The 25,276-nt window shown below is 44.6% G+C and overlaps 1 protein-coding gene across 2 annotated transcripts in view; it reads right to left on the bottom strand.

The window, feature by feature from the left end:
- The window catches only part of dym (dymeclin), a 105,430-nt gene that overhangs the window by 25,069 nt on the left and 55,085 nt on the right, over window positions 1-25,276 (bottom strand). The window contains exons 14-15 of one of the 2 annotated variants that reach the window (XM_036529569.1): window positions 21,950-22,114; window positions 12,161-12,266 (exon numbers count right to left, since the gene is read on the bottom strand). In XM_036529569.1, coding sequence (XP_036385462.1) covers window positions 12,161-12,266; window positions 21,950-22,114 — 271 coding nt within the window. The remainder of the gene's footprint in view (window positions 1-12,160; window positions 12,267-21,949; window positions 22,115-25,276) is intronic. The other variant, XM_036529568.1, reaches the window with a different exon arrangement.

Genomic DNA, 25,276 nt, shown 5'->3' on the forward strand with positions numbered 1-25,276 from the left:
GAAAAAACTCTGTGGAGTCGTGAGCTTCAAAGCGGCTTACGGCGCTAATGAAATAAGCCCACTGGCAATCTGACCGCCGGAGCAATATGCAGCGGGCACCGCGCTCGGGGAATTCCAGCGCTCCGTTTCCATGGGCACCTATTCAAACCCTGTCTCAACCTGTGACGGGCCCCCTGCAGGGAATATTAGCCGTGTGGGAGTCTGTCGCCCCTCAATATTAACATCATTAGGAGGCCGATAAAGTATAGGTCCATTAAATTTCCGACAGTATTAGAATCTGTAAATAGAAGGTCTAGAATATCCCATTCCCCATTCGATTCCCCATCCCCATAAAGGGGTCTCACAGCACAAATTATCGTCTCCATGCCTTATACTGCACACACAGTCTCACCATAAGGATGGTTATTATCTGCTTGCTTCACAGAGCCCTATCTAAAGGAGGTTATAGCACATATAGCTTTACATGTTTCCTTATGCCTTCCAGGTTCTGGGGAGATTTTGCATAGAAGTGGAGCGCACACTCAACAGAAGTGTCCCACTGTGGTTTGCTTGGCCTCATCATGGCTACTCTGCACCTCCTTGCGAACACCTGCTGCCCAATTCATAACTGCAGGCTTCAGAATTAGGACACCGAGACGCAAGCAGAGGGTCTCCATCAGTGAGCGTCCAGAGCTGTGGAGATCCCATGCCATGGGCTGCCAGTCCCCGCCAGAGAACAAAAAGGACCCGGACCTTGATGGGAACGCGACCTTGGGACGGGCAGAGGCGGCCAGACCTTACCAGCCGAGCGGAGAGCCAACAAGAATCGATCAGCTGTTGATCAGGAGTTCTGGTGGACAAGGGGCGCAGGGAGAGAGGAGAGGGGGCGAGGGGCAGGAGCGGGGCTCCCAGAGAGCGAGGAGGTGATAATTAGTCTGGCTGACGGGGAGGGAGAACAAGGCCCGGTGCTCCAGGGCTCCCGGCTCCTGCCGCCCGCCGCCGCCGCCCTCGTGGCTTTGCCGCCACGTAATAAGATTAGCCTCAAAAAACTGCTGCACACAAGGGAATCCAGGTCAGATGCAAATGTGCGAGCGAGACGTCTGCGTGCGGGAGACAGGGTGGGCTGATTAAATGAGCGGTGCTCCCGTTTCCCCCTGGTGCGAGGCGCAGACCTCCCCCCTGCTCCTGCCCGCTCAAGTGCCTCCGCTGTCTGGCTTTTTCTCCCCTCCTCCTTTGTCTGCACTGCCTGGATCTTCCCACTCGCCGGGTAATTCAGACAGACCCACTGGTCCTTTACTAAGCAGCCCTGAAACTAGACTTTCAACACATGACCGTGATAATTATGAAAATGAACCAAAGGCATCTACAGCGGGAATCTTTACAAATGTATTCAAGTACCAGCAGTTTAAAGCTGTACAGTAGTAAACGCCATTCTTTTTGCATAAAAAGACATTTGTTTTATTATAATGAATCCTTTAGATGCCTATAGGGTGAATTTGGAAAAGGCGTGGAGGTCTCTGTGTAACTTCCCGATGCCATGTGAACCCAAAGGTGACAGTCAGAGATGGTGTGAGACAGAGTGGCTGGGCTGAGAGTGCGACTTCTTTGGTCACTTGAAGAGCAGAGTTTTTGGAATAGAGGTGAAGGGTGAGCGTTGCCTCGTTTGGTACTGCTTGGTCTTACCCTGAGCTGCTCTGTGTGTGTCTGGCCTGGGAGCCAAAAATAAAACAGAACAGCCTGCTGCTGATCCTCCAACCAGCGGAGGCACACACAAAAACAGAAATGGGGGGAGAGAGAGAGAGAGAGCATGGAGAAAGAGAGAGAGAGAGAGACAGAGACAGACACAGGGAGACAAAGAGATAGACAGAGAGGTAGACAGAGACAGAAACAGAGAAAGACAGAGAGAGAGAGGGAAAGAGAGACAGAAACAGAGAGAGGAGACAAAGCCAGGGTGAAAGAAAAGGAGAAAACAGAGAGAGACAGAGAGAGAGACAGACAGAGAGAGAAAAAAGCAGAGAACAGAAAGAGAGAGACTGAGCACTGGGACGGAAGTCAGCGGCCCACCTCTTGACATTTGGTGGCTGAAAGTATCTGGGAGCGTCCGCTTCTGCGCTCGGGGCCTGTTGTGCAATCTGTCTGCCATTACCTTATCACTTACAGATTAGAGCCCGTCTGGGATCGGGGCTGCTGATTAGCTAATGACACTGATTTCAATACAGGCTGGGCGGGGGCGCGCCGGGGGAGGAGGGCAGGAGGGGGAGGGGCTGCCGCTGAGGCCGCAGCGCCAGACTGCCATCCCCATGGAGGTCAGGGCGAGGGGCCAGACGACAGAGCGTACCGTACTCAGAACAAGCCGGGATAAGCAGGGGAGCCGGCGGTGCCAGGAACAGAAGCGCACAGCTTAAGGCTGCCTCTCGGCCAGTCGATACGCTCCCCGGCATATAGGACGAGAGACTGAACCCATTATCCGACAAGCTCTGACCCACCCCTGCTAATCATGAACCTAAGAGAAACCTAGTGCTATTCTCATGGGTGGCAAACATGCAGCAACCAAATGAACTGATGTATGCATTGATTTAATTATTTTACATTAGCTGGGTGGTCAAACATTTGTTTTATGTATAACTCTGCAACAGATCAGTGGGATCTAATTAGGGTGCCCCTGGTGCAATATTATGTAACATGTCAGTTGCTCTGAACCTGTGCACAATGATTAAAGGGACATCGTTGGTATTTGTAGTTTTTTTTTGTGGCAATCGAAACTGCAGTTCTTTTGGCCTGAGAGGAGAATGAGCCGCGCAGGACAGCACATGCGGCGTGACCGCTTTCTGCTCTCCGGGCGGAGTGTGTGACATAATCACTGAGGATCCTCTGAACAGGATCTGAGTCCCGCGGTGAACTACGGCAAGCAGCACAACAAGAACGAAAGGGTGAGGATTGGTGGTGGTGATCCTCTGGTCTGAGCGAGAACAAATCCGACCACCTGAATGCTTTCCAACCCCTCCGGAGGTTCTCACTGTGCTTTTTTTTCCCTAAAGCGTGTGTGTATGTGTGTATGTGTACGAGTGTATGTGTGTGTGTGTATGTGTACGAGTGTATGTGTGTGTGTGTGTCTGTGTGTGAGCGCCATGAAAAGCTGACACTGCCTATAGCTACGCGCCTGCGGTGATCCAGGCTTAGCAATATGACATTAATAATAATAAAAAAATTGAAATAAATCCCACTGAAGCAGGGACGGCAGCGAATAACAAGCAGCTTATCACCCGGCTTCTCCACATTGTGGGAGAGGATGTAGACTCCAAAATCCAAATTTGTCCAAACCACCCACATCATGTGTGAGCTTCCCACCAACAGCAACAACAAATCTGCCTCTGATATCTGCTGCATGGCACAGCCCACAATGGCTTCCCGCTTCGGAGGGGGGGAGAAGAACCTTACTCAGAGAGCGCCTTTTGGGAAGCTCTAAATGGGTCACTCTCTGACCCGCATTACGGGCGCAGATCGTTTCGTAATCGCGGCTTGCTTTTGTGGAGCGCCCCTTACCCCCTTGAGCCTCTCCTGCCAACGTCTCAATTTGACCGGATTAAAGGGGAAGAGGAGCCTTTCCACAATGGGAGATAGGATCCTGCCCTCCTGAAATCCAGACCCTCTTTATTCTCAGGGCACATACACACACTTCCTGTGGGATGAGGAAGCAATCAGTTACAGTGGAAAAAGAGGCACTTAGAGGTTGCTGTTTTCTCTGGCGTCCTCCACATTACAGGACACTGGCTCCATGCAATCAGTGTGAGGATGTTATCATCAAAAGCTGTGATCAATTCCGTTCCTACCCGCTCTATCCAAACAGCTTCTTTCAAATGACAAATTAATATGACTTCTGCGCTTCCAGTCTTGTCAAAAATCTTCCTGTGATTTAGTTTTTCTTTTTAAAAAGAAGATGACAGGGCCGCTGTATGATGTTGTTGGGGAACTGCTGGTTTGAACGTTTAGGTCATCATACTCACTGTGAAAACTACTCCACCTCCGTTTCAATAGAATTTGGCTGTTTAAATGGTTTCCAGAACGTTTAAGATGTAAGAAAAACGGTTAGAGCAGGAGGAGGGTGTTTGCTTAGCAGATAAATAATGTAACATAAAATAAATAAACCATGTAGCTGTCGACACGAGTCCAAGTGGGAACTTAATTAGAGCTCTTCCCATGTAATTACAGGAGCTTTGATATGTCCTTTGACATTGCTGCAGTGGAGAAAGGCTTTGAGATAGGGCTTTGGAAAAGCGGCTGAAGAGTTCAGACGACTGCCACTTGTGGTGAACACAGCTCTGTGTCACTTCTACAACCAGCTCATCTCTCCAGCTCACAAAAGCGCCCAGTTCAAACTTGGAATACACCAGAACCTTCCGACAGGGAAAAATTTCCTGTTCTCTTTCTTCTGAAACATACATTCAAAACCCTTGTTTTTCGGACACGAGGGAAAGTGTAACACAACACATTGCGTGGCTGAGTTCAAGGCTCTGGTTTAGGCATGAAACGGTCGATGCTAACAGGGCACCCTTAGATCAGCATCACAGAAGTGCAGAGTTCTTCTGATCCCCCAGAGGCCCGGGTTAATCTAACATATGGCTTACGGCAGATTAGATGCTGAGGTCCGGGCCTGTGACGCCAATGACCCCCTCTGGATCTGACAGCGCGTACGCCCGAGAGCCGCCATGATCGCATCGCCCGCAGTGTGTTTCAGGCCAGCCCGAGGCGCGCGCGTACCCACTTCCTGGTACAGAGACGCCAGCAGGCATGTGCACATCCGCTTCCTGGAAGAGGCCAGGCCGAAGATGAGCAAGGAAAAAAGTGAGGGATTGTCCTTCTTCATTGTCATTTCCTTTATCTACTACAAAATAACAAAAACAAGGCCAAAAACCCACATTTTTTTGTCAAGACTAAGAGGCATAAATGTTTCATGCCTGTAAGTGTTAATAATAATGGTCACAAGGTCACCTGATGCGAGATAGCCAGTTGAATGCCATCATCAAGAGAAAGACTGAAACTGCATATACAGAGATTGCTTGAACACAGTTAAGTGACTGATTTTTACACTTCAACAGTCTTCAAGACTAGTTTTCAAACATTTCTTGGTCAAAACAGCCTCTTTGCTTTGTAGTGTACCTGGAAACAACATGGAAGCTAACTGTCAATCTGCTTTGAATCTCTTCTGTTTTACATTTAAAGTTATGTTTTTCTAAAGAAATGTCTAATTCAATAAAGGAATAAAGTAAAAGGGACCAAAAAATATAAATATGACATGGACAAATATGAAACATTGAAGAAAAGGCCATGATATGCCTTTGGGGAAAAAAAAACAGATGGAATGTTGAAGAAAAACAAATATACTGCACTTAATAAGAGTCTATCAATGAGGTCTATATAGGTATGGATTTCTGGTCATGTAAGTTCACCATGCCATTAAAGTATCACTAGACATTACAATGGTTCATCTGCCACTGAGCCTCACCCAGCCATGCCTACAAACGATCCTTTTCAATGTCTGATATCCGTAAGAGGCTCGTCCTCACAGGCCCTGTTCACACCTGGTATTAACATGCGTCTTGGGTGATCCGATCACAAGTGGACAGCGCTAAGTACAGGTGTGAATGCACCCAAGGCGCACTGAGGACGCATTGAGATCTGATCGCTCAGACCACATACGGCCACATTCTTTTAGCAGTGTGAACGCAAATGTGCCCTGGGCCACACCGAAGGACTGCCTGCTCAACTGAGAACCTCTGCGTGAGTGGAAGTACATAATCATTCGCGTAACAACGGCGCCTTTTCGTGTACAGTCACACTGGTGTTATCAGCCGTTTAGTGCGTATGCTAAAACTGGTGCGATTAGACCACTAAATTGGAAAAATTCTAGCTAATTTTAGCTTTGAGGAAACAGCGATTTAACGTCAAAAAATACAGCAAATGCTAACTGAAAACTATGAGAAGCTTAATAATGCTAATGAAAACATAACAAACCATGTAACATAACACACGAGCTACATAGCTTGAAAAATAACGTTACGTGCGAAAGGGTTTTAAAGTGCGACAACGGGCAACAACAACTAGAGTTCGCGAGCTACCTCAAATGCTTCCAAGCCCCAAAGGTGTAATGCAATATATTACATGGAAAAATGGTATTATGAATAATATGTGAAGTGTTGTAGTTCTACAAATAAATGTTAGTAGACTACTGTGGGAATCATAACAAGATTTACGTTATCATGAATATCAGGTTACGTAGACTCTTAACTCTGAACAGGTCGCTCCTTAGGTAATGCATGCACTTCTTTCTTCGAATACCTTCTTCCATAACAAGCACACTTCGGTTTTAGAAAAGTAATTTATAAATGTATTCACAATACCAGCAAACACCCTCAATATTAAACTACATTATGAAACATTTTCATTGCAGTGAATAATGCAAGAAACTTTGGAAACATAATACCTTGCTTAGCCTATTTAATTCAACCATACTGGCAAGGTGCCAGACAAATACAGTGAAGTTCAAAATGTTCTAATCTAGCGTTTCTGCTTTTTCCAACGATAAACAGAATTTAACAAAAGATCAGCTGCGGCTGAGTTAAGGGTATTTAATTTCAGTGATGAACAGAATCTAGCTTGCTAGTCAACTAGGTTTTCATTTACAGGCATTACTGCATAGTGACAGTCATAACAAGCATCAAGCAGACCTTTAAATGATGCGTAAACTTACATTTGCAAACGGAAATGACATACGTGTTTATTTGCATATAGAGCGGGGAAGTGAGATCCGATCACAAGTGGTCACTCAAGACGCATGTGGAGACGCATTCTAATGCCACGTGTGAGCTGACATACTTAGAGCTGTCCACTTGTGATCGGATCACCCAAGACGCATGTTAATGTCAGGTGTGAACAGGGCCACAGTGTCTCTGCCTGTGTCTCTCTGCATAAAACTTTGTATACTTTGGAAGCAAAGAGCTACAGCACATTACTCTCCAATACATGAACTGAGTCAAAAATAACATTTTCTGAGGAATAAAAAAAGGATAATTGTTATTTTAATGTATTTGTCTTCCAAATTCCAAACGACAAATGTAGCAGCAAATCTGTCCCAAATGAATTAACACTTGTTTTAAAGGAAAGGAGAAGTAGGTAAATTCACTTCTGCAAATCTTTGACAGATTGCCCCTTAATATTAAATTCATTTATATGAAGTACTAAAAAGATTACATGATAATTATTACATGATACAATACAACTAATGATTAAAAATTTACAGTTCCCTAAATCTGTATCCCATTTATACAGCTGGATATTACTGGAGACACAGTATGTTACTCAGGGAGAAACAACTTCTTCATCCAGAATTCAAGCTAACAAACTTCAGCTTCCCACTCCACACAAATGCCCTTAGTTATTACTGTTGCTGAAAATCTCTTAAAGCATCCTCCTATCTCCCGCCGTTATCAAGTTATGAAAAGAAGAGTCCTCTCACGTTACATATGTATGTCAGGTTGTTAAAAATCGAATGCGGTCGCTGGGCATTAATTGTGTAGAACAGCATTTGGAAATAGCACTCAAAGGCCAGGGCGCAGCGGGGCTGTCTTAATTGCTGCCTGGCACCATGACGCTGACGAGCCCCGCAAGGCCCAGGAAGGCCTCCAAGCTGCGCGTCCCACAGCCGCCTGTGGCGAGGCCTCCGACTGAGGGCCGGCCCATCCTGACTCATCCCCCCCCCCCCAGACCGGCCCTCCACCGGATGACAGCTTAATGAAGGCATATGACAACAAAACGGGGGTTTGGGGGAGGGGGGGGGGGATGCGGCGGTGTGGACGCCGACCTGCTGGAGGCAAAATACCATCTTTTGAAAAACACAGCCAATTAGAATGGCTTAAATGAATTCCATTACCAGCCCTGAAAAACACACACACACATACACACACAAAACCCTCTGACTGCAGGCAAGGAAAGCTGTGGCCACAAGCTCTCGAAACACTACCGGTGTCGTGGTACAGTGTGAACGGAATTCTGCTTCACTCTTTTTCAGGTTGCATCTGTACAAATATTCAAACCAATGTTAATATCGCAGGGGCAGGAATAATAGTATATCTGCAATAAGCTGCTGCGTATTCTCACTGCAAAACACAAAGAGCGGATGTGGCCAGCAGTTTAATAAACACGTACGCAGAAGCACCATGTCTCCTTGGCTGAAACATGACAGGACGTCCCCTCGTCTGTTCGGGGGGGAGGGGGTGGGGGGTTAGAACGAACGGTCCAAAACAGCTAACAATAACCGCGCGGCATCGCGCGGGCAGCAAGAGACGGGGCCTCGGACTTGGTGACTGTGAACACTCCCGCAGCCCTGGCGGGGTCAGAGGGCAGATTCCACTGTTACTGTCCATTTCTCAAACCTGACAATCGGTTTAGCGAGCTGAGGGAGCATTTGCGCGGTGACCTGCGCCTGGCCCCATTTTTTTTACTCCCGTGTCTGTATCTCTGACCTGGGACCTGTGGCCGGAGGTGCTTGCCTATCGCTGCAGAGGGCCCTGAGCAAGTGCAGGAGCGTCACGTGGAAAGAGTGATATGAGACTGCTGTCGCCCTCCCCGGGCCTCCCCCTTCGTCCGGCCCTGATACTAACCAGCCGCAATTAAACAAACACCGAACTGGCGGGGTGAATGCGGGGGGAGTGGGGGATGGGGATTTGGGGGATGGGCACAAACACACAGGAAAAATGTCCCGCAGACAGAATTCACTGCGTTTCTTTTTAATATCCCTTTTCCTAAAAGGCCAATTACAGGTTCCCGACGAGCCCACATTAAACAAACATTAGCCTCTCTTTCCAGCTCCGCCGTGCCAAACTGCATTGTTTCCAGATGCCACTCACGCAGCCTCGCGGCCATCCCGGAGAGGGGCTTCTTTAAGTGACAGCTGGTTTCTATTGGACTTTTAAATCAGCTCTGGGCTTGAATGGGGCCGGAAAACCAGCCGAGGGAGAGACGAAGACAAAGGGAAGGAGGGAGGGGTTTCTGGGAGTGCTAACATTAAAGGTGATGCGATTCTGTGCAGCCTGCTGTCCAAGGTACAAACAACATGCAGCTCTGGGGACCAAGGTCACTCTTAGCAATGTGTATCTTCTGGCCACAGCTGCTAACTCCCTCCAATTTCACGCTGACAGACACCAGATACAATGAACACCGCTGATGAGAGATAACCTGTCTGAAACACAGCACAACAGACTGCTTGAGCTGTCTGGACTTACCAACGTGTTCATCCCTACTGCTTACCAACAGAAACACAAACCCACTCACACAGGCAAAGATTCCTCCCACATCCACAAGGGACACTATATTAGGCCCTGTACCACAGCGACTTAACCAGAACACTTCATAATACCTTCAAATGATCTGTGCAGATATCTCTGGTACCTTTGGTAGGGTGACCGCTGGCAGCTTCACCAACAGGATGTAGTGACCTACGAAGTACAGGTGCAATGGCAGCCCTGTATGAGCTTGACACGGGCCTTCAGGGCCTGCACAGCGGTAGTTGAGGAGTGGAAGATGCGTGCGTGTGTGTGTGTGTGTGTGCCCGCATGTGGCGGGGGGTGGGAGGGCGCAGGGGGAAACTGAACAGAATAATTAAACCCTCTCTACTTCAAACCAGCTGCTGGAATCCGTACCCTCTCAGCAGGATTTTACATTTTCCGATAAAGATAAGGTTCAACTAGCTAATTCTTCCACTTTAAAATCACCACAGAAACACCGGACGAGGAGAATAAGATGCACAGACTTGAGGTTGCGGAGCGATGAGCGCAATTCAAAACAGTGAGGTTCTTCACAAAGTCTCGCTACTGAAAATGCGCTCTGCAAGAGCGAGATTAAAAAACGAGATTAAAAATCGCTGACCACTTCCACACATAATCATCTAGTCTACAAAGGCCGTGAATGCTCCCACAGAGTAATGAGGTTCTTGTTTAGCATGTATGACGTTAAACCTTCAGATCTCCACATATCTGGAGCTGATTAACACAGGAACAGACCCAATTTCTGCTGGAACTTTTCCGGTTGGGGGCACCAGAAAACTTGAGGAGCATGTTGTTTTGGATTAGGCACCAGACCGCAGAAATGTGGCTTCTTTTCCTCATCAGAACTTAAGGGCATGAGCATCCTTTGTCATTTTCTTCCTGAACTCATACACACGTACAGTCGCATACGTGCACAGATACCCGCGCAGCATGAGCAATGGCAGAAGGTGCGAATGAGCACCTCTCCTGTCTGACAGTTAGGACAGCGGTGGGCTGTGTGGGAGTACAAGCACGGCCGATACGTGGGAGCTGCGGATAACGTGGCTGACAAGGCGTTGCGTCAAACTGCAGCCCCCTTCTGTGAGGCGAGTCATAGCTCGTGGGCTCGCACACACACACGCGCACACACACGCACACGCGGCTCCACGTCCACCTGGGTTAAAAAACCCATTTATTTCTCTCTGTTTACCCCAGCTCTCTCAGAGGATCTGCAGATGATGCAGTTATCATCTGTTTGCAAGCGATGTAAAAAAACATCCCCCGCATGTGTTTTTCGCTTGACTCCAGATCTAAAAATGACCCGAGAACAACTAATGGCAGGGAGATGTGAGGAGACAGTGAGAGAGAGAAAGAACACCAGGCCAGGTTAACCACTCAGAGCCCTGTCCTGACCAAGACTCAACTGCTTGTAGGTGGTCACTGGCTGGCCCAACCAAGGTTGAGCTCTCACAGCGCTTTAAACAAACCTACAGCTGCCTTCTATAAAAACACATGAAGGTGTCAAGCTGTGAACACGGTCCCAATTTCACACACTGAGGGGCTAAAATGTATTCTGAAAGTATCCACCTTTCACGTTATAAGGACCGATAAGCCCTGGTTCCGTGTGTCCCCAGGTAGCTGTTATGTGATGCACAGTGGGCAGGGAGAGGGTGCTCAGGGTGGTTGGGGATGTGGAGGCCCTGTTAGGCCCTTCTATCGGATGTGAAAGAGGACATTTTACACTTCCTGTGCCTGGACTGAGTGCTCTCTACACAGGGCGGGTGGGGAGGAGTGTGCAGAGGAACATTACCCCTGTGTAAGGACCACGGCGACCCCGTCACAGTAATGCAGAAAGACGGGTCCCCTGCCCGGCACTGGAGGTGGGCTGTCACCCCCACGCGGGAGAGTCAGGTCACATTATCGCCGCGTGGCACGCAGGCGTAATCTTTTCACCCCTACCCCTCACTGCTCGACGTCACAAGCAGCTGCCGTGCAGTAAAGGTGTGATGCTGCTCTGGCGGAGTTTGGCCACGGGCCTCAGACGGTAAAATGGAGGCTGTCACTCTCTCTTTGTCCAGCGTCTGCCTCCCCAAACTATGCTAACCTCTGCACCACGCCCAACCTCCTTCCCTGTTCTGTTCAAAGACATGTGGATAACATGTCTCCCCCACTTTAAACACGAGCTGATTCCAAGACGCCATATATTGGCATATTCTGAGACCGTACTAGCACTGCTGGAGATGGATCAGGGCTGCGGATGACTTCTATGGATTATTCCTACAGACAGATTATTATGTTCAGGGGGCAGGAGCCTCCTTTGTAGCAGTGCAATATAAGGTTCTTACCCTGTAAGGGAAACTCTATCCATGGGATCTGCAGATATATAGAGGAAAATAAAACATCTACACATGCTTAGTGGTATAGACAACGATACTCTATAGCTATCCTATTATATATTCCCCAATGACCTACAAAAAAAACAAAACAGTAAATAAGGCTCTCTTGTTTGGGTGAAGTGCTTGCCACTTTAAATGACACACCTAGCCCATGTTGTTCTACCAGCACCGAAGGCTGTATCAATAACTCCATCAGACATAACGAAGGACATTTCCCATTTCGCCTCATAAAGCCGCTGGAGCAAACTCCGAGCAGCCTGATTAAGTGGTGACATTTGCAATCACAAAAGCAGGAAAATCCAGCAAGACGAGAAACGCAAAGCAAACCGAAGTGGCGCAAGTGCGAGCTTCCTGTGCGTGTATCTGAGCGGCGCAATCAAGCTCAGTGGCTCCAGGGTGTTCGCTCGAGCCTGGGCGCTTCCTGCGGCCGGCCGCCCCCGTATCGCCCTCCATCTCGTCTCGCCCTCCTCGGGGCGCAGTACTCACATAGTCTGGCAGGGCGGCGCTGTCGTCCGATCCCAGCGGTCCCCTCAGCGACTGCGTGGCCTGCTCTAGGACCTTGTTGTGCTTCTTGGACAGCAGAGCAAACAGGCTGAGGGACGCCGTGAGGCAAGAGAGAGAAAAAACGACAGTTGGAGGCAAGCGTTAGAGTCGTGATGAAACCATGGCAACCAGAATGTCATCTATCTATACTTATCGTGCCTTTATTGAGTAATTGAGTAATTAAACATCTTTACACACACTGCAATATTCCAAAACGTAAAACTATGACTAAGGGGGAGGTCATTCATCATGTATTTTACAGCCAAAATGATCCCCTGGAGTGTTTTACAAGAGAATCATGTCAATAATCATTATTGTCGTTAAAATATACTATTTTAGCTGCCTGATATTTTCACAAGGTTGTGCCTGTAAAAATTCTGGAGAATTTTTAAGTTTTATATAGTACAGTTACTTTAAAGTCCTATTATTTTTGTCTGTGTTGGAAACGACGTCACTGTAGAAAATCTGAGGACACGTTGTTATAAAGCCTTCTTCTAGAGCTCAGACTCCTCTATCAACCCATCTGGGGTCAGGCTTTCTCAACTGACACCAAAGCCAAATTCTATACCACAAATTAGGATGCAAGTTTGTTTCAAGACAGTTCGCTTTATGTTCTGGAGATTTCTTTTGAAAACGTATTTCAATATCTCTGAAGTGATTCTTCAAATGAAATCTACTAAGATACCATTTGACACTGGCATTGTTAAGAGATGTTTAAGGCACATAGGACCCCTAACATAAAGGTTGCAACTCTGTTTTTATCCAACCAGTCAATTTACTGTCAGTGAACCATTCAAAAACAGAACCATAACATAAATAGCTAACACAGAACATGAAAACATGCATGTAAACCAACCAATATTAATGTTCAGAAAAGAATGAAACATATTTACGCAAAGGGGCTAGATATGACATCTTATATCCTTGGAGATCACTAAAGTGCGTTGGAGACAGCTACACACAGATGAAATGTAGTGTAATGACACTGTAGCCAACCTAACTAAACTTGCATGCTGTGCTAACCTCAGGCTCAAATTTGTCAAAGAGGGTGAAAATTAACAAAAAAGGACTATATGTGAACATACGTGTTTTACTGCAGAACAGGATTGCATGGTCACAGTGTACATTACATGTAAATGCATAAAGCAAACATAAAGCCTACATCAACATGGCATAGTGGCTGCATTAAACATTAATAATGAGGGACTCTGCATGACACATGATATGCTGTTATGCCATGCTTATGCAGGCTTTATGCATGTTTTATGTAGTGGCATACAATCTACAATGTGACTGGACTGCCGTATTCCTGAAAAGTTATTACTCACATGTTCTCTAAAGTGATCATTTGAATTCATGTGTCAGTATGCTCTACTGCAACATAAAGGCATCTCTCAAACCCACAAGAATGCAGACCTCCATACCCAAGGAGTGGATATCAATGGGTTAAACAATCTCTCTTTAAAGCTGATGGATTCTGCCATCACTTTTCACAAAGCATGGTGGGGCTGGGAGGGCTCTGACTCTTTTTATGCCTTTTGCTTGTACAATCTCAGATAACTATCCACAAGAGGAAAACTACTTTTCCAGCACACAAACATGCAATATCACTGGACCCGAAAACATAAATATTGGTTTTAAATACATGGATTCTTAGGCCTGGTTTTATACTGACATTTTGCACATTTTTCTTTATACTGATATGACATGGACACAAGAGAGTAGCTGTCTGTGAAATTAATTGTGAAAAACATTATACGCGCCAAAAGGCCGCACAAAGGCTTCTCTGGACTGCGCTGTTGTCTTTTTGATTCTGCTAACTACTTTCCCGAGCACCCCGTTTTTCTGTGTTCTTTCTCCCCAACGCTGTCCGCCACTTCCAAAAATAACAGTCTCATGTGGACGCCGAGGAAGGCATGGGGGGAGAGCAGCTTCTCACTCCCCTCCCAGAACTGGGGGGTTCAGCAGCGAGGCGGAGTTTGTTTTTCTCCTGGCCCTAAACCCCGGCGACGGATTCCGTTCACATGATAGCGCTTGTTGACTTTGACTCTCGAAATCTTTATGCGGATCAAACCGCATTTGTGTTCCAATAAAGCTTGATGAGGGGGTTCATTAGAGGTCATTACTCCGTTCAGATAACCACATCCGCTGTAAGCTTTCTCTCGCTCTCACTTGGGGGCTCTCAAGGACGAGCTACAACCTAGAACTCTGACTCCTTTCCACTGGAGGGACTTCACAGACTATCAGAGGCATCAAAGCCCACGCCACTCTCCAAGCTGCCTTCATTAAATAAATAAACTGGGAAATGAATTCCATTTATAGGTGTCAACACTCCAGGGTAATACACCTCACTCTTGCAATGCTGCTAACCAAGATGAGGATGCTTTCATAGGCAGAGAGTACAGGATAAAGGCAAACACATAGAAAACTATTCAAACTGACAGATTTATTCCCTACACAGCGATACATTTTCCTTTTAAAAGGCTTGAAGGCGTGCAGGTATATTGAACTGAAATTAATACTTCAGTTTCCCAAATCTCCCCCTTTGATGAACAATGGGACTGAACAGGAGCACTTGTGCTTTAAATAATCCAAATGCTATATCCATCCACCTTCTCAAGGTCTCCTGAGCTGGTCCTTGACTCAGTGTCAAGCGCGCGTAAATACCCACCTCACAGGATATGACTGCATCCACTCAAACTGACTCACAGCTCAGAAAGTACTTCAGGGTTCAAGTTTACTCTTAATCTGTTTTTAGACAGCTAAGTTAAGAAAAGGGATACAGAGAGACCTGATCAACTTGACCAAAATGAATATTTCTGTGTAATTTCTATGTACATAAATATGTAATTTCTAATGCTTTTATGGCCCTGAGTCTACTATTATGCATCTCTCACTAATTTAAAATAATGATTCCTGGCATTATTATGCGGGACATAACCTGGTCATCAAAAAACACCAAGAACTTCTCAAACTACCACACACTGACATCTTCATGATACACTATAAGATAAAGACACAAAGCAGACACTGTTCATTGCCTGCAATGGCCTTTCAGACCTCTGCTGCTAAAATGCCATGGTTGCTATGGCTGCTCCTTCAGCAAGTAAATCTCTTAGACTGCTTCTTCCCGGCAAAAACAAAAAGCAAACAAAAATGCATGCACACACGAATACTCTTATTGGTCAAATTAGATAAAACAGTTCAATAAATCAGTTCTTTTCCCAAACTATTTCTGTATACAACAGTGCTCACAACAATTCATGTTTTAACACTTAAATCAGCTTTTCATTAGATGCGCCCTGCCACACTGTACACATTGTTTGGGAATGGTTTGAGGAACATGATGAAGTGTTCAAGGTGTTTCCCTGGCCTCCAAATTCTCCAGATCTCAATCCAATAGAGCATCTGTGAGATGTGCTGGACCAACAAGTCCGATCCACGGCGGCTACACCTCGCAGCTTACAGGACTTGAAGGATCTACTGTTAATGTTTTGGTGCCAGATACCACAGGGCACCCTCAGGGATCTTGTAGAGTCCATGCCTTGGCGGGTCGGTACTGTTTTGGCGGCACACGGAAGACGAACAGTATATTAGGCAGGTGGTCATAATGTTTTGGCTAATCGGTATATATATATATATATATATATATATATATATATGCCCAAAGGTACAACATCAGTGCCCCAGTGGGGAACTGAACCAGCAACCTTTCGGTTACTAGCTTTGCTCCCCACCACTACACCTCACTGCACATCTATCGTTGCTGTTACCTTAATAACACTAAAAAAAGACAAACATGATCAAATAAAGACATCTCTGTATATGAATTTAGACAGGAATTTCAGTAGAATGCAAGATCTCCACCTGCTCATGGGTATCAGGATCACCAGCTGAAACTGGGAACTAGGAAGAGTGACTGAAAAGATTTAAGCCTCCACCCCCATGTTCTGTCCTAAAACATTCCACAACATTCCGCCTCAAATTAGATGTACCATAACGTTCAGTACTTAGCTCGGTACCATTTCCCTCTACACCAGATACCCTGAATCCCTAAAAGCTATGTATGGATTAAATTCTACTTTCACACTGGTGAGTCTTGATACATAGGCCTCATTACATTACATTATTGTCATTTAGCAGATGCTCTTATCCAGAGCAACTTACATATGTTACAACTGTTATACAGCTGGATATTTACTGAGGCAATTGTGGGTTAAGTACCTTTCCCAAGGGTACAGTAGCAGTGCCCCAGTGGGGAATTGAACCAGCAACCTTTTCGTTAAAAAAACTGTACTTTACCACTGTGCTACACTGCTGCCCAAAGGTGAGGTCTCCTCACCATTTTAAGACGGCCCTGGAAAGGCCTCTACCTGACTGCATGACCACCAGCTCAAGCAGATCATTATTAATCCAAAAGTTCTGTCAGCAAAACAAGAGAACATAGATGGAAAACAGGCAAATTTCAGGTAAATGAATGCACTGAGTACCTTAGAAGCACTTTTCAGTGGAGGCTGAGTCCCTCAGAGTATTCATGACCTGACTTGATACAGTGCTGGATAAATTCTAGACTACAGAAAAAAATGATGAGTCTAGGTTGGGTGAAAGGTCTGTTTTTGTCATTAACCTAAGAGTAAAACTTAATGGTTACACTTGAACTTACACAATTGTCTCCCAGCATTAACCTTTCAACCCAATAACCAAGAATTCACCCACGTCCCATCCTCAACTACAGCTGCTCTCTTCCTCAAAACACCAGTTTGTTTCGATACCATACAATTGGACTGGGACTTTAAGAACATCACAATTACCCCTTTTATGTAAACAGATCTCTACTTTAGTTTAGAATTCATTTGTTTCACAAATTTTAAAATATGTTACAAATTCACAATATATTAGTAATTGTGAAATATTTGGAAATACTGGCTTGCAGCAATTGCACCTTGAACAATAACTTCAGAGACCAACAACATCAATCATTATACTGAAAAAGAAAAGCACGCGTAGATTTTTATCTAGCCCCTTAAAAAAATCAGTAAAATCCCTGGTCTGAACTCTGTCTGCCACATGATGGAACACCAAGATTTTCATTCTTCTGTGGCTAAGCTGCAGTTGACACTGGCATAACTTAATCCTCTTACCACACTTTCTTAAACAAAAAAAACAACAGAAACAATAGAAACTTAAAATGTTTTGTTGTCTGCTTGAAATAAAATAATATGATTTTAGCTGGTTTAATCAGCAGGTTGGTAGTTTGGACACTTTCAAACTATTAGGCATATAAACATGATAGCAATAGGAAAAATAGGAAGTAATAGGAAACAGGTAATAGGAAATAGTAATAGGAAAGTAATAGGAAAAATCAGTTCCATTCATTTGAACAAAATATCAAATGTCAATGTTGGAAACACTACAGTCACAATGGTTAAAAGATAAACAAGAATGCCTCACAATCCAAGTCATAATTTCTTATGTTTTCCCCCCAACCAAAGAGTCCCCCAGATGAAGAACCCTTTGAAAATGTGTCAATTACCCACGTGGGTGATTAGGGCACAGGCTGTCACTCAGCGAAAAGGAACTGCAGTCGACTGTACTGTAGTTCACGTTTTGTTTTGTCTAGACACAGAGTTACTCAGTGTCACTAAGTGCCGGGCGGCTGTGTCAGGCCGACCTACTGAGAGAGCAGAAGGAACACAAACTGGCAGGCAATTGGTGAGCAAACATGCTCCCTGTCTGATGAGGGCCAGATTCTAGACACATTTAGATGAACATATATATGCTCAATAACAGAATCGGCATATTTCCATTCCAAGTAATAAAAGTAAGGGATTGCATTTAAGTAGCACCTTTCAGCCTTTCCAGGTTCTAAATACACTTTACAGCTGAGGGGTGGGCTGACATACTTATCTCCACCAGCACTATTGTGAAGCAGCCATTTTGCATTAGAAAGCTCACCACACATCAGCTGAGGTGCAGAGGGTGGGAATTATTTAGCTAATGAAACTGGGAGATTATCAGATGGCCAGACTGAAAGAGTCTGATTTGAAATTTAAAAATTTAAAAAACAAAATTTATCTCATCACTCTTAAAATACACCTCTATGTACCCCAGCGCTACTCCACAGAGGAAGAATGACATAATATTCAATGTTTCATCTAGACTTAAATGTACAGTTTCCTTAAGACTAATGAAGATGGCAAAATTTCTGCAGTACCATTTCATTGGATAGTTTATGATCCATGTAATACTTTGGATATTATCCAATGAAGGATGACGAATCTCTGCCCTTTTACAGAAGAAAAGTTGACTATCGGAAGTTGTAATGCCACTACATATTAGTCAGAGCCCCCGTGTTTAGCCTATCACATTTATTCACCTTTAATCCCCTTGAATCCAGCTAGCTAATCTACATACACTAACCCAGTTCAATTTCCATCACCTATGCTTTACATACAAAGCATATTTCATGGAAATGCATATACCATCTCATTACCAAGATACCAACAGGTATGGATTAGGGGAACTACTGACCACATCAGAAAGGTACAGTTTTCACTATCTCTCCTGCCTACAAAGTAATACGAAGGTGAGATGTATCAACTGGCCAATGGCCCCAACAGGTTAAACGCAGGCTATGTCCAAAGTAAACATGACAGTTGTCTTGACTGACTATAGGGCAAATTTCTATTATTGGGACTAGTATGAGTAGTATGAATTTCTGAACAAAAATAATATAATAATGCCACTGATTATGACGACATGTCCAAAAAACAAAGATGCATCACCAGCTGATCAAGTCATGCAAAGGTGTGTTAAAAGTATGACCTCACTCAATGGAAAAAAATTAAACAATAACAGAACATAACAATCATTGCAACACAAAGAGGATGCTAGGCAGGCCTGTGGGTGATAACGGTGTATGCTTGCAAATGTTCTGCACACTGTTTTAATGTTTAATCAGGAGTGGTGAACTGTAAACGACCCTGACCTGGAGAAACAGACTGGAGTATTATACTTGGGAGGTGTGGATAAGCCCCTTCATCTGCCTTTAAGACGCGACTGCCCTGCAATCACGATGATTCTGTTCAATTCTGGCTTCAGAGGCCCACGAATGTGGAGCCCTGCAGCTAGCTTCTGAAGTGTTCTGCCTGGCCGGTGCGAGTAATTGTTTCAGGTAAGGCGTCTTCAGAAGCGCACGGCCATGGACAAAATCTCTCAGTCTGTTCAATTAGGCTCGCGAGAGGAAATCGAGCACTGTACAAGTCATTTTCTCTGCCAGTGCCATCTAAGAGATACACATTAATTTGTATTCAAACTTCAGATTAGCCCGAGTAGTTTTTACTGTAACACTGGAAGGATAGACAATAGTTAAAATGGTTCAGCTCTTTTCGAATGGAGATACCATCAAGATAAAAAAAAGCTAACAACCAACAACTAATCCTTTTAAGAACAAAAAATATTTTTAAATCAAGAAATTGATTCAGTGCTTATGGTGACAGCACATGATAAAAAAAAAACAAACTAAAACCTGAACAGGAAGGGGCTTCAGAGAGGCACTTTGGGCAGGCACCACAAAAATAAGCATTTCTAATGTGCCATGAAGAGGACGCCTTTTGCAAAATAATTCAAATTATGGAGATTTAGTCATTAACTTCAGAAACATAAAGGATGTCATCCTAATCATATACACGTACATGTACTTTCTAACCATCCTTCTCTGGTCATTATAAGATCTAAGGATGCATCTATTGAACAATATTAAACCTTTACAAACACTCAAGATGTGAAAGAAGTGCTTGTACTGTACAATCCAGTGTTCTGCACTCAAAAAAGGGGAAAGAACCCCCCCACCACCACCTTGTATGTGAATAATAAGTGTATGTTTTAAGGCACACATCACAGAAGACCAATTACTATTCAATCACATCTGTCAGTAACACCATCCCATGTTACCCTTTGCTTTAACAGAAAATAAAACACAAAATTTCACCCAAACAGCAAAAAACACAAACAGGACATTAGTGATCTGCAAACTGTAACTAAAGAAGCAGGCTCTGCACTGCAGCTGCCATAACTATAACTGGCCACCTGACACACAGCTCACATACGACTTCAATCCTGGGAGCACTTCTTGGTTTGTGATACGATATGTTTTGTGACATAACAAAATTATTAATCATCAGTATATTGTACTACAATTAAACCACAGTAATAAGCACATTTGCTGTGGTACCTTACCGAGTAGAATCATGATGGACGTAAATGTGTCAGATAGCCGCTGATGGAAACCAGTCCCATCATGCTCTGCCTTACATGAAGCGGGGTCCTTTACAATGGCTTTGCTTCTTTTGAAACCTATGCCCTACCGCATGATGTAAGAACATGGTAATGACTGCCAGACCACAGAGCAGCATACACCATTCACCTCTGTGAATAACGTTAATGAATGAGGTACTATACACAAAGGACTAAAACACATTATAAAGAAAATGATTCATGACTCAGACCTAAAATGCTTCCATATATAGGTGAGTTGAAATTAATGTACACATCAGATTAAAGCAGAAAATGAAGCCACAGAGGTTAAGATTGTCTTGACCCTTCCACATAATGACTAACACAATGATATTTCACTCAATCCAGTCAACCCTGGGAACCATATCTCACAACATCAGTCACAACGACTCAATCAAAAGAAAAGTGGACTGTTTTGATAAACATGTTTAATGGTTTTATTGACATGCTTAATGGTCTGATTGACTGATTATACAATTAGCAATGCCTTCCTGGGAAGCATAATTGACCCCGCGAGAATGCGTTTCCTTTTTTAACTTGTGTATTAAAGGCCAATCAGTCACTATCCACCAGATAAGCAGCCCACCTGCTGTATTTAAGATGCCCTTTTGTTGGATGAGAAAAATGCCTACAACCAAAGTCTTGGGTTTTGACTTAAATGAAACCTTTTTATAGTTTTATATTCCTTTTAGCAATCATGTGTAGCCTGATCAACTGAGCCATGAAGTTCCATAAATTTAGTCATTTTTACTAACACAGAGACAGTTGATCAGCATGGTAGAATTACTGGGGCTTCACTTCAATTTCACATCCAGACTCCCCAAACCCTTTCCCCCTGCACCACCCCCCCCCCCCCCCCCCCCCCCACAGTGTTTAAACTGCTCGTTACGTAAATCTAAAAGCTGTCTTGTGTCTGAGAATTCCTGTTACCTTTCCTGCTACCACGCTAATTCTGGCAGTGATATAGAATGTTCTTCTTTCCAGTGGAGCTCATGTTATACATCCCAATGAAAAAGGTTTTTTCCTCACCATTCCAACACTGATGAGCTATGAGTGCTATTTTTCATGGAGTGTGTAAATTTATGTCCAAAGAACATATTTTAGTGGACTTTGCATGAATACCACTTGCTGTTATCTAACATATTCTCCAAACTGTAAGCAATCGCTTATTCACAATGAGCACCACAGTGTCAACAGTTTTACACTGACACAACCAGAGATTCATCCGATGTGACAGCGTAAATTTCAATGCCAAACCTTTGGCATGCAAATACCATTCATCAAGGTGAAAGAAGAATCCTGGTCCAAAATGAGAGGAAAAAAAAAATAAACAGGACGAATAAACAAAGACAGAGTGATGCGCTATCCCATCATGCAGTGGACAGAGGCAGTGCACATGCAGCAAGGCAGGAAGGAAGGAGGGCAGAGATGGTTAACCTGGAAGCATAGGACCTGAGAATGAACGAGCAAGTCAAGTGCGCAAGCTCCTCCCCCGCGTCGCCCACGGCGCCCAGCCAGTGCTCCAGCCGGCTGCAACTGGACCGAGGGAAATACATACTGTCCAGCACATACAAGTACCTCCGCATGTGGCGGCCGGTGTAACTGAAAGACAAAGGGCGGGGGAGGAGAGGAGGACACAAGGACAAAAAAGAGAGAAAACACCGTTTTCATTTCTCTCTCTTTTATTTTAACCACTGGGGGGTTCCGATTATCCTTTCACTGGAATAGGTTTTTATTTTCTGAGGCGTTCAGAAGAACTCTTTGAGAGGAAATGAAAGGCAGGTGAGGTGGCAGCCATCTCAGGTTATAAAGCCCATTGAAGCAACACTGAGGAACCCCTGCGCTAAGGTTAGATCAATCCAAGATAAGAGGTGCCCCACAAGCACTATGTACACATCGTTATATGAGATTGGTGAGTGCTGGCATTCTCACTGATGGCAGTTAGTACCATAGCGTTAGTCACAGACAGTCAAAGAAGATCTGCTCAGGCATGTCTTTTTTAACATGGAGGAAAGACAAACATGAGTAATAACTGCAGAAGAGCACACTGCAGGACAACACTTGCCCTATTTCTCCCCCTCATTCGCTCCTGCAGAACTGTCCTGGATACCTTCACCTTTAGAGTGTTCTTGCATTAGTGACGCTCTCAACGTGACGTGCTCAATGTTCATCTTTAGCCAATTTTCCTAGCGGTTAAATGTTACATCTGGATATGGAACTCATACATACATCAGTCATGCTCTCAGAACACAGGAGATCAGCACCTTAAAATAGGAGGTGAAGGCTAAGATTTTACTGGAGTTTGTACATGGGACTATATAGCTACGATGCACAGACACACAAGAAAATGTATTGCCTTGAAACAAAGGCACTGCCCTTGGGGAAGGGGAAAATATCCAGTGCCATCCTTACGTCGGGCGAGTGGAGTGCAAAGCATTTCCATCTTTCGTTGCTCATCCTGAGTGAATACCACAGATTACCTTCCTTGGGTCTAATTTGGTGCTCGTCCATTTTGCGGGATTAAAATCATCAAGGTGGCTTTTGTAGTCTTAGTGCATTTATCAGTGTATGAAGTCACTCCAGCCATATGTAAACCAAAACAAAAATGGTGCGTTACTCAAAACCGAGTCACCACCAAAAAAGCTGCACCCGAGGAAATGCTTGGTGATTATTATTTTTCCATCTTCCTCTCATAATAAAACGGCTCACAGTAATTGTGAACACTAAGGCAGCAGCCCCCGTCTGCTCATGTGTGGTCGTCCCCGGGCTGGACGTCCCGTGACAGCGTTCCGGCAGCACCGGCGAATCCGCACAGCACCGGATTGTGTGGTCTGGACCCAGCCCATCTCAAACAATAGCCTCTGCTGAGGAACAGAATTGACCATTCACATGTTCGTTCTTTTTTTTTCTTCAGAAGACCAGGGATTCTCTACAACAGCTTGTAGTCATTAAACTCCTTGACTGCCTGCCTGCTCCTACACTCAACTGGAGAGTTCCAGTTCCAGTTTTCGGGCAGAGTTTCCTTGCGGAATACCGTGATGTTTGTTTTCTTAACAGTTTAAAATAAGTTAAATGTGGTGAGTGACAAAGACTTGTAAAATGGTTAAAACTAAGCCAGTATTGGATGTGCAAAACGGGTCACTCCGATGACTAAACCCGTGATACAGTCCAGTGTTTGACTGGATGGTGGGTAAGCCTTCAAATCAGCCAACATAATCACTCTTTCCTGAGAGCCTTCAAATACGCCTCTGTGTCGAACAATCTCACGGATATCTTCTCTTCAGTTTCAAACTATAATCAAGTCCATTTACAACATGGACTTAAAGGCACTTGTGAACATACTTCAAACAAGAGCAAAGCTTTAGTTCACCATTTCCTGGCGATCCCTCGAGGAAAATTTAAAACTCCAAGATGTAGGTCTATTTCCATCAATCCCACAGAGAGACATGTTGGCATCCATTTATTCAAATTATAATAACTGAACAGCAGTCAAAGGGACTGTTCTCTAAAGTGCATTCCAAACTTGAAAACCTCATAATCATTTTGGGGTTACTGATCGTTTGAACAGAAAACTTGTGGAACTAAAACATGTAAATTGGCACACCATCTGGAATAATATTATTATTGCTCCCTGCAATCCCAACCATCAGATAACATTTCTTGTATGGGTTTTATTCAATACCCTGCTGGTAATTCCAGATAAAAGTCGCATCTTTGTCAAACGCGCCCTATGTTTTTGTTGTTGGCACTTCTACGCACATGAGGTGGGACTATCCTGAGGTTGCTACTTTACCCTGGCAGCTTTGCATCTCTCTACATACCTTCCACCTACGGAAAGGGATCCCTTGTTGCCCTGCTACGGAATGATGATTCTGCTTTTGGATGTACAAAACATACCGCAATAAAGGCCTTGGCTAGCTGATGTCAGCGCAGCAAACTACCATGACAGTCACATGATGGAACTGGAACCAGCGGTACATATGAAGGGAATGTGTTCTATTACTTCCTAGATATCACTTACCAAATAAAAAAGGATCAAACTGATGGCGCTTAAGGTAGCAACCACAGAAGCTTGGGGCTAAGTCTTAGAAAGGACAAGACCCATCATCCAAGATTTCAAAATCAAACCAAATCAACCAAATCTACTGGCACTTTCCTGGGTGGGGTTTGGAGGGGAGGGTGGTTGGAGGGGATTAGGCATTGGGCATTGAATCCGCCCGTTACAGGGTTAAAATTTGACCAAAGGTATTTTTTTATTATTTCAGATATAACAACCGATGAATCCTGCTGCTCAAAAAGTGCAGTAGTTCATATGGAGTCTGATGTGGCTGTCCACCAGAGACCATAACTCTAGTCTATTCCAGGATTAATCACTTATGAAAAGCTAAAAAAGAACTCTGCATGCTCAAGAGATCCTGACTCAGCCAGGAGCCCACACAGTCAGGCCTGCAATATATTTACGGACACCCACAGCAAATCATAGTGGAAAAAAATAAGCAATAACTGCTATTTATTACAACAGTGTTGGTGTATAAGCGAAGATTTCTGGACTACCAGAGGGCAGAGGGGACTGCACACCGACCAGCAGTAGGAGAGGGATTGCCTGGTTTCTCAGCTACTGTGTTCCAAGGGTTTCATCTCTAAAGTCCAAGGAGTGGGATCGGCACAGTACACTGCTCCCACTCTCACACTCTCCAGCCTTAAAAAAGCTCCCGATTACTTTACATATGGGGATACCGCGGCGATCACAGGAATTTTAAACAA

Source organism: Megalops cyprinoides, chromosome 5 (assembly GCF_013368585.1).
Source record: "Megalops cyprinoides isolate fMegCyp1 chromosome 5, fMegCyp1.pri, whole genome shotgun sequence".
In the NCBI taxonomy this organism is placed as follows: domain Eukaryota; kingdom Metazoa; phylum Chordata; class Actinopteri; order Elopiformes; family Megalopidae; genus Megalops; species Megalops cyprinoides.